This window comes from Magnolia sinica, chromosome 19 (assembly GCF_029962835.1).
Source record: "Magnolia sinica isolate HGM2019 chromosome 19, MsV1, whole genome shotgun sequence".
NCBI lineage: Eukaryota > Viridiplantae > Streptophyta > Magnoliopsida > Magnoliales > Magnoliaceae > Magnolia > Magnolia sinica.
The window spans coordinates 39,324,006-39,334,520 of record NC_080591.1 but is presented as its reverse complement, the minus strand read 5'-3'; the positions used below and the strand labels follow the sequence as shown (position 1 = coordinate 39,334,520).

The 10,515-nt window shown below is 40.0% G+C and overlaps 1 protein-coding gene across 1 annotated transcript; it reads right to left on the bottom strand.

Moving 5' to 3' along the window:
* Positions 1-898: 898 nt before the first annotated feature.
* On the bottom strand, positions 899-10,212 carry LOC131235112 (putative phospholipid:diacylglycerol acyltransferase 2). Its single transcript, XM_058232240.1, has 6 exons — positions 8,936-10,212; positions 8,558-8,780; positions 7,541-7,824; positions 6,753-7,095; positions 1,604-1,869; positions 899-1,487 (listed from the first exon to the last, which is right to left on the bottom strand). The coding sequence occupies exons 1-6, from the start codon at positions 9,397-9,399 to the stop codon at positions 1,004-1,006; spliced, it is 2,064 nt and encodes a 687-aa protein (XP_058088223.1). The 5' UTR covers positions 9,400-10,212; the 3' UTR covers positions 899-1,003.
* Between the last annotated feature and the right edge of the window lie 303 nt (positions 10,213-10,515).

The window sequence follows — 10,515 nt, the reverse complement described above, 5'->3', positions numbered from 1 at the left end:
TCATCCTCGTGGTAGAAGAGATGAACAATTCGGGGAACATGACTACATTTATGATGTAAAAAAGAATTTCAATGAACAAATTCAAAATTCATTAGAAGAAGTGTTCAAAGATTCAACGAATGGTGTGCCTAGAGAAGTGCGATATTCCAAAAAGATACACACTTGAAGAGCCGGTTGATGGATTTGTAGATGAATCTATCAATGGATTAGTTGATCCAACGGACAACGGTGACAATTAGAATGGCAGAGGAAGAGATGAGCAGCTCAGCAATCGAACTGGCACATTCCATGATACATGCTGCCATCCTATACTATATGTCAAAGCTGAGATGGACATGTTGGTCCCATCCCACGGCACTAACATAGTGCATAAATTGGTGTCCAATAGTGATACAGGTAACACCTTGTCAACAAGGAGCTAATTGATTCCAACTCCATTACTGCAAAAGTAGGAGCCAATGCTTAGAATGTTTAAGATCACAAAGACAAAGAAGAGGTGGGTCTAACTTGATTTTTTGATGACTTTATTTAGTAAAGATTTTAAAGGGTTTTTTTTTAGATTTTCTATTTTGAAATATTTGAGTTTTGGAAGATTTTTTTATTATTATAGGATATATTAATATATTGAAAGACCTTGGGAAATCTTAATAAGAAAAGTTAAATAAGAATAAGATAATAAAAGGAAAGGAGAGATTTAGGTCCATATTTGTGGTATTTTTTGTTTTTTAATTTTAATTTAGAATAATTGAGTCTTCATATCTTCTATAGATACTGTATAACAAGGAAAATTGGAACAAAAAAGAGTGAATTTTGAGAATATTCTCTTGGAGAGGAATCTGCTCTTCTTATGCTCTACCCATCCAGCTTGCACCAACACAGTGACAGAACAAGGCCAAAATGAACAAATCTAGGAACTATTTCTTCTATGATCAGTATATGGAAAGTAGGAAAAATCATTGAAAAAACGAAAATGAACTCTAGAAAATTATCTCAATGATACAACTCATAGCCGGATTTTGATCCTTTCTGACATCTTTAGGATGTCGGAATAAATCCGGTCACCACCCAACTCAATTCCAGTTGCACCTGCTGCTACCCGCATGATGTCCTCAATCAATGCCACATTCCCCATGATGTCAACATGAGCCCCACTCTCCAAACCACGGCCTTCTAGAAGATTGGCAGGTGGCTTGTGCCGATATTCCCTCACAAAAGTAGCCATTCCGGAAGGGTTAAACCGGGTTCTTCCACGCCACCCTTTGGCACACATGAACCCGGCACTGAGAACAGGGACACTTTCATCCCCATCTACAAAGTATACACCGCTTTTCAAACACCCACTATCACTCCCATCAGCCGAGCTATCAATTCGGAAGGGGATACTCTTGCACCTGTCCGAAGGCGAGAGTTTGTAGACATAAGACCTTTCTGTCGGGATACCTACCCCATATAAGGAGTAAATTTCCATATCTGGAGCATCTGGCAACCTGCAAGTGGTAAATTATCACTACCCATCAAGTAAATTCTCAACAAGGTCATTGGCAATGGAATCAAGAAAAGAGATTTTCTTTCGAGTATATACAGATGGCAGCGAGGCTCTTACTTGGTCTCCAGTGGATTAGACCAGTACTTGTAATGAGAATACTTTGGCTCATCTAGATTGTCGGCTATCCCATGAGAAAAATGAGCATCAGCACGCCGCATCGTCTTTGGGGCAACAAAGCGTAGTAGATCGAGTATGGTTCTTGCTGTGTAAACCTTTTTCTCAGCAACTGCTCGGATGCTTTCTCGGTCGATCTCATCATATTCTGTCCAGATCTCTCCACATGAGGACTTTGTCTTACGGGCAGCACCAGCTTGTGAGAGTTCCTGCTTGTCAACCATTAGCCAACCAAGCCCAAGGAAATAGAAAAAGAAGATAATTTCAGTGATATATGCATGACATTAAAATTATACGGTAACTGTGAAGATGTGGCAGGAAAGAACAATGGAAAATGAAGCTGTTAATCCTGTTATGTTCAAGACAATACCCAAAACCTTGCCATCCCAAAAAAAGAAAAGAAGCCCAATATCTCTCAGTAATTGTTGTTTCACAATGCGAAATTCCATAATTGTGATCTTCTTTGACTGGCATGGATATGGATGGCCAGAGATTGAAATGAGGCTCTCTCCTCTCCAATAAATAAATCCACAACCCGCATAAAGGGCTAAAATCAAAAGCAAAAGCTACAAAAGGATGAAGCTTCATGTTTGCACTAGGAACGCGTCCTACCTTTTAAAAAAGGGTGCTGTGCGTGTATAGGAATAGCCATATCTAAAAGAAACTACATCTCGACTTCTCAACAACAGAGAACATTTAACTGTGCAAAACATCCAAACATGCTTCTGCATATGCTCCAACAGCTAATGCAAGGTTCAAGGTGGGACCTAAATTACATAAAATTCCAACTTCTTAATACAATGGATCATAGAAATTTCCAACATGGAGTAAGCACAAGGTCCAGTACTGCATAGCACCTTTTTTCATACCTCACCCTTGGTCATGAGATTAGGCTGTTACATTGAGGGTAGAAGACCGGGGGGGGGGGGGGGGGGGGTGGTTTTGTTTTTGGGACAAATGAAGCAAAGATGAACTGGTTAATCTTTGTTCATTTGCAACATTCTCATTGTATTCATTAGAATTGTGTAGCTTCTTTATTGTTTGAACCTAGTTACTTCTTTGACTTCAATGTACATTCAGTATATATAGTGATAAATCCAAGGAGTTCCTCATTCGGAGAAAATCTTGTGAGATATCTGACTTACAGAACCAGATACTTCTAATTGTTAGAATATATGAAATTTTCTTCCGAGAGAAAACAACTGTGTGATGTTCTAGGAAAATAAATGGGATGTGGTGAATTTTTAAGAAAAAATGGCAACCTTGGCTTCTTATGTGGATTGAATTCCTTTTTCTCTAGTGAATTGGATGATTAATATTTCTTCCTATATCAATCTTGTGGTAGATGTCTATTAATAGTTGACAGTTCCCGAGTTGTTGTAGGTGTGCAGGTTCAATCATAACAATGGGGCAAAGCCATAGTGCAAAAATCATACCAACGGTATGATCCTAACCAACTGATCAATAGCACCAAAAATGGACAGTCAATGTCCATTAAGAAAAGAAATGGTCCAATCAGCATCTTGAGACATCTACTCAATAGGTCCCATCATAGATTACTTTTAATTTCAAACAAGCACGTTGGCTCGTTGATGTAACCATCCAATCTATGGTTCAACAAAAAAGAGAGACAATTGTAACAAAATGGCTCACATCAAGGGTTTATGATAATTCAATTGGCATGATTTTTGCACTATGGCTTGCTCCTAATGGTATGATTGAATGAACTGTCCAGACCAGTGATTAGCTCTGTCACATGTTACTTAAAATTCTGAGGGATGTTGCCAGAAATTACAATACAATTGTGGCTCCAACTGGCTGATGATGTAGGACATGACACCGATACATTCCTAGCATGGTTGGACCAAAAGGTGGACCGTAAATTGATCATAACTTATGATCCGGGTATCGTTACGGGGCGCATAACCTATCAATCTTTACCGAAACAGGCCATCTGAGGTGAACTTAACCACAAAGTCAGCCGCATCTGTCCGTTTTGCCAGAAAACGCGCGCTTTTAGCTCAAAAATGAAAATTTAAGAAAAAATTACTATTTTTAGTAATTCTGATTTTTGTAATATTTTCTTATTTTTAGAGTTCTAGATTTTCTTCTTTTTTAGAAATAACTTATAATTATGTTAGGACTCTTCTAGCAAAAATTTATTTGGAATTTTTATTTTTAGAAATTAGGTTTTAGAAGAGTTTTATTAGAATTAAGATTTTTAATAGAATTAGAATTTTGCTATTTTTAGTAATTATGATTTTTTTCTATATTAATGGTGTAATAGGGACATACATTTTAGACAAATATCAATCAATTTATTACGAATTTTCTAAAATTATTCTATTTCATTAATTTTCCTCGTGGATTCTTGTGAGGAGTCCAGAGAAGTTCTGTGGATTCGGAATAGTTATCCCCTGAGGAAGACGGTACTCGACCTCAACATGTCCTTACCCGCGTCAGTTTGGATCTATGACTTCTAACGACGGGTCGGGCAACAATCGCATTGATGGTGCTCCGGGGAATATACCTTTAACGACAGCGACTTTCGAAGCAGCGCAACGAGAGAATCAACAAGTCATGCAAGGGCTACAGGCTGCCATCGATCGCTTAACGGAAGCCCTAGGGCCACTCCGTGTTCATGGCGGTGATCTGCTAGCACCTACTGCTGTAACTCATAATCGCATTGATCGTAGGATGATGCCGGCAGTGAACCACAGGATCACTCCTGAGAAGGTGGGATCCAGGGATATAATTCCACAACATCACGGGCGAAGCATTGATCAAATAGATCGAACGGATCGAGAATTCAAGATGAAAGTCGATCTTCCTAGTTTCAACGACCAACTCCACTTCAAGGACTTCCTTGATTGGTTGCTTGAAATCGAACGTTTCTTCAACTACATGGACATCGTGGAAGAGAAGAAAGTTAAACTTGTGGCTTACAAGTTAAAAGATGGAGCTTCAGTTTGGTTGAAACAACTTCAACTCAAGCGGGCGAGATAGATGAAGGCGTCAATTCGCATGTGGTCGCGGATGAAACAGTTGTTATAAATGCGATTCCTCCCTCGAGATTACGATAAGGTATTATTCCAACAAAACCAAAATTGTTGGCAGGATAGCCGATCAGTAAAGGGTTATGTAGAGAAATCTCATTATTTGTCAGCGAGAGATGACCTCGTCGAAACGGAGCTGCGACAGGCCACAAGATTCATCAGTGGCAGACATGTGGCCCCTATGAGAATAGAGAACGAACCCAAGACTTCTAAAGTAGAGGGACAGTCTCTCATAACTAAAAAAGATTTTGTTAAACAATATGAGGAAACGAGAGATGTAGATGCGTTAGTTGAAAAAGAAAAATATATAGGGCCTGTGAACATCCCAGAGGATTTGAAACCAATGTTGCAAGAGTTCAAGGTGATTGTGCTCAATGAACTCCCTAACAAATTGTCTCCCATACGAGATATACAAAACCACATTGATCTTGTCTCAGGGGCAAGTCTACCTAATTGCCCACATTATCAGAAAGAATGTGAGATCTTGCAAGCACAAGTAAAGGAACTGATACATACTAGTCAAGTCAAAGAGAGCATGAGTACATATATTATGTCAGCTCAAGAGCCTAATACAAAGTACAAGGAAAAATCTGATAAACATCGGTGCCATAAATTGTTTGAGTATCATGTGCAAACTCATTTGGATAACTCGAGGATGAGTTTTTTCCAAGTGGAAGGGTCTGATGTAGGACGTGACACCAATACATTCCTAGCATGGTTGGACCAAAAGAAGGTTGACCATAAATTGATCATAACTTTTGATCTAGGTATTGTTACAGGGCGCGTAACCTATCAATCTTTACTGAAACGGGCCATCTGAGGTGAACCGACTCACAAAGTGGGTCGCATATATCCGTTTCGCCAAAAAATGGGTGCTTTTAGCTCAAAAATGAAAATTTAAGAAAAAATTACTATTTTTGGTAATTCTAATTTTTGTAATATTTTCTTATTTTTAGAGTTTTAGATTTTCTTCTTTTTTTAAGAAATAACTTATAATCATGTTAGGACTCTTCTAGCAAAAGTTTATTTGGAATTTTTATTTTTAGAAATTAGGCTTTAGAAGAGTTTCATTAGAATTAAGATTTTTATTAGAGTTAGAATTTTGCTATTTTTGGTAAATACAATTTTTTTTCTTTCTATATTAATGGTGTAATAGGGACACATACATTTTAGACAATTATCAATCAATCTATTACGAATTTTCTAGAATTATTCTATTTTCTTATTTTTCCTCGTGGATTCAAGGCATCTCTGTGAGGAGTCCAGAGAAGTTCCGTGGATTCAGAATAGTTATCCCCTGAGGAAGACGATGCTCGACCTCACGTCCTTCCCTGCGTTAGCTGTTGACCCTCCAACACCACCACATTGAATAATGGTAGGGGTACCAATGACATGGAGGCATATATTACTTCTACATAACCTAACCTCATATAGTAAAGCATATCATTTATTTTTGCTTTAATCTGTCCCTTGAGCACTCAACTAATACATCTGTTTTGGGTCCTATGAGATCCATGAGATGCTAGAAACTAGGCTTGGACTCATCTACTACTTCGATCACCATTGACAAATGCAAGAAGTCTACTGCAGATAACATGATTTACAACATCAGTGTAAGAAAAGAAAAACAAAGTAAGGAGGCATTTGGTAAGCATAACATGTAATAGCTCTATTTAGTCATTGATTACAAGTGATTCCATTTCAAGTTGCCCTTTGCAATTGTCTGATGTCCCAATCTTAAAATTATGAAGTTAATGAGATTTATGGTTGCCACTAGAGGTCACATAGTTTGGCATAAAGACGCTTTCAATTGACGCAATATTCAGCCACTAGGATCCATTTAAAGTATTATTATATTTTTTTAAAAAAAGGAAGTATTATTATATTTTTTTAAAAAAAGGAACTAAGTTTTGACATGCAACACGCTTCCATTTACCAGCAAGAATTACTTTCCAAGAAAATGTTGTTCATCTGATGTTAGGACAGTAAATATTTTCATATAACAATAGCAGGTAGAAAGACTTAAAATCCCATACCTCGTAATTAACAGTCAATAGCTCGGAAGACGGCAACTGAGATGCAGTCTTGCCGAAGGAGATTAACCTTCCATAGTGAACAGTCTCTTCTACTCTAAAACCTAGCTTTCCATCACTCGAGTTGGTTGGGCCAAACTCTTCACGTAAAGAGCCCTTCAAATGCTTCTTCATAGTGTCACAATTGTAACCTTCTTCAGGTGACCAATCCAAGTTGCCCCAGATTGCTTCTCCACCTTTTGGCAACAAAGACATGATAGAGTCCCATGTGCGAACTACACGCATTACATGCTCTAGAGTTTGTAGGCCAAGAATATCATAATCTAACACACCAGGAGCCATGGCCCTGCAACAACCCAAGAGAGAGGGGTGGGGATCAGGCAGACTACAAAATCAGTTAACCTTTTAAGAGAGTAGGTTGTTTGGAAGAAATTCCCATGAGCTTGCAATGTACATTAGTGAACTGATTCCTATTGGAAAATTCTCTATTTCTTTTTATCCACCCATTCTTATTGCAATTTGTCTGTGGGTGTGGGTGTTTTGCCCCCCTCTATAAAAGCAACCTTCCAATGTACACAGAAACTTAATCCACTAGTCAAAAGTCTCAAAAGAATGCTTGAAAATCTCGACAAGGACTTGAACTGCCCTGAGAAACAAATTAACACATAAGTAGTTCCAAGTCCTAAAACTCATTCAAGTGATGGACTGAGATTTGCACCAACTCAAGCCTCATTTGGGTCTATAAACCTTGAATTACAACAAATGCGGCATAGAAAGATGAGAACACTAACCTGGCAAAAGCGACATCTTTAGCTTCAGCTGAAAATATGCCACTAACAACCTTAGGAACACCAAGAAATGTTGGCCCGATGTTCATGATTGCTTTGATGTGCTTGGCACACCATCCTGGACCCCCTCCACCTCCAATGGGAGGTGGTGCTTCAACCCATTTAAGGAAATGGAGAAAATAGAGTACCCCCATGGAATGTGGCACCACTACAACCCTCTTATTGTTGTTGGTTTTGACCATGAGTTCGATCTTGCTCTTTAGTCTACTCAGAGATTGGTCGCGAACCTGCCCATTGACGATTTGACTTGGATTAGATGATGACCAAGAGTAGAGAACAAAAGGCAACATAATGTCTATACATTTGTCTCCATAATTATGGACGTACACACGCACGCACACACTCTTAAAAATCACTTATAAATTGTACCACTAAGAAAACCTCAACCATATGTAAAATGCAACAAAGAAATTGTGCTACAACACAAAAAAAATAAAATAAAAATAATAAAAAAAAAAATTTAAAATTTTAAAATTTTAAAAAATAGCAAACTCTAAACCGGCACTTGACAAGCTATATGCCCTGGAATTGGCTTCCTTGTAGACGCGGATAATTCCCAAACTCACAATGAGGTCCGGAATCTCCATGAATTTTTGGCTATCCTCCAAAATACACAGAGAATAGCGATTGTGATCTTTTAATTTTTGAAAACACCGAGCTGATGATTGGAGTTAATGTCTACATGGCACAGCTTCAATAACATTGCCATTAGGACTAATGTTCAATTCATACATTTAATGGAAAATCACAGACAAACCATGTGAAACAGTAAGAAGAAAAGGAAAAAAAAAATAAATCTGGCTTAGATACATAATGATCGAAATGAATAGAGACAGAGTAAGATGGGCTAAAGATTAGATAGTGTGACAAAGATTCTGAACCCAAGTTTCGACGCATTTGATACCACAAAAGCAAGGATCATCAGTTCATGTGGAAAAGAGTGATATGAGAAGAAAATACCTCGGTATTCTGGAAAGAAAGCCTCCAATCGTATGCGGTCATGTGCATATTCTTCCCCTCGTAGCCAATGCGCGCCAAATTCTCAATGAGGACTGCCCAAACAAAGTACCCCGGAGCAAAATAGTCAGCTGCAACCAGGCCAGGGACGGCACGAACCCGTATCCCTGGAGGGTCTAGCCCTGTCTCATTGTCGAGGGACATGTGCTCCAACCAGCACAGAGGCCTGGAATCCAGCAATAAATGAAAAGATTCAAAAACAGTAAATTCAAATAGAAGAGAAAACCAGAAGAAGAGTTCCATTAACGGCAGGATATGTTGATTAGGACCCTCTAAAAATGAGAACACCCCATGAATTGGGAAAGGCAGAACGATGGAAACCTCTTGAAGATTTCGGTGAAGCTGCCAGCCCAGAGGCGCTTGCGGAAGAGGCCATCAGCGCAAGGCCGGCCTTCCCACAGCTCAAGACCGCCAGTGACGATCCCGGGAATTAAAACAACAGGATGGAGAGGCTTGAGTCCTTCTCTCTTGAGCTTCACACCGGGCGGTTCGGGCAAAGGGAAGCCCGGGAGGGACGCAGGCAGTGAGTTGAAGAGGAGAAGGAGAAGCCACCAGGTAGTGCACGTGCAGCCGATCATCCAACAGCACCAATCAACACACCTCCATTCCTTACCAGCCTTCCTCCTCTCCTTCTTCCCATCTCTACTACTCAAATCGGCAGCAGCAGCAGCAGAAGAGAGATGTTGGTCTTTGTTGTTGCTGTTAATGAGAGCTTCTGCGCCAACTCCTAAAGAGAACTTGACTGGCTCGACACACATCCTCCGAAACCGCAACACGGGCGCCATTGCAGCAGCAGCAACAGCGGCAGATGGATTCAGTTTGGAGAGAAGGAGCTAATACAAGTAGCCATGATGAGCTGTTATTAGAGTCTTGGTCGAGCCACGTGGTCAGGAAACGAGGGCAAAGAAGAGATGGGCTAGTGGTTTGGTTACTAGATACTGACAAAAGAGAGAGAAGAAAATAGGTTGTGCAATGCTAACCATCATTTCTCCTCCTACAGCCATGACATTTGTCTCTCTCTCTCCCTCTCTCTCTCTATCTTGGGTGAGAGTGTAGTAGAAAGAAGAGTGGCGTTTTGCTTTCTCGCGCTTTTATATATGAAGCGTGTATGCTTATATATATACGCTCGTTTGGGGACGAGTCAGACAGCCGTTGCTGCTGCTGCCGCTGAAAATGTTAAAAATCCTACCACCTTTTATCCTTGTCTCTTTCCCACCATCATAATTCCCGAGGCGAGGATTCCTCTGTGTCTGACTACTGCTGGACATATGAAAGAGGGGCAGAAATGGGATTGGAAAGGAATTGGGGGAGGGAGATGGAGAGGGAAAGCGAAAGGAGAATCCAAAGAGAGCAGGAGAAGACCCAATCATCAGGAAAATCACACAAACCGAGAAACACAGCTACCCATGTTTATGGGGGTGGAGGATTGGAAACTGAGAGGCCTTTGGAAGGATGCAAAGGGCGCGTTTACCGAAGCTAGTGCAGCACTCGAGCATGATCTTATTGCGGCGTCTTTAGCTTTCGCTGCTGCTGAGGCGGATGATTCGCTGGGGTCTGTGAGAGAGAACGGGTTGTTGCTGCCATTACTCCATAAAAGGACCATCCATACCTGGGCATGGCAATGGTTCTCATGGTCGGGTTGAGTGAATAGGACTTGACCCTAATTATCCCATGATCCAAGTAGGGCTGAAAGTCGGTTGAGTTGGTGCTCAACCTTAGCCCAACCCATGATTTCTATAGCTCAACCCTAACTAAACTCAACTCAACCTTCAAATAGGAACTCTCAACCCAAGCCCAATCCAAGCAGGTTTGGTCTGATTGGTCAAGTGAATATATACTAATATTTTTATATTACATTAACCTATTATATTCTAATACACATCTTTTTTTTTTTTTGTACC

Excerpts from the sequence above, each read along its gene's own strand:
- LOC131235112 (XM_058232240.1), bottom strand. The coding sequence starts at position 9,399 with ATGGCGCCCGTGTTGCGGTTTCGGAGGATGTGTGTCGAGCCAGTCAAG. Across the intron at positions 7,096-7,540 it reads AAAGATGTCGCTTTTGCCAG|GGCCATGGCTCCTGGTGTGT; the intron begins GTTAGTGTTCTC and ends GGGTTGTTGCAG. Across the intron at positions 1,488-1,603 it reads TCTAATCCACTGGAGACCAA|GTTGCCAGATGCTCCAGATA; the intron begins GTAAGAGCCTCG and ends TACCACTTGCAG.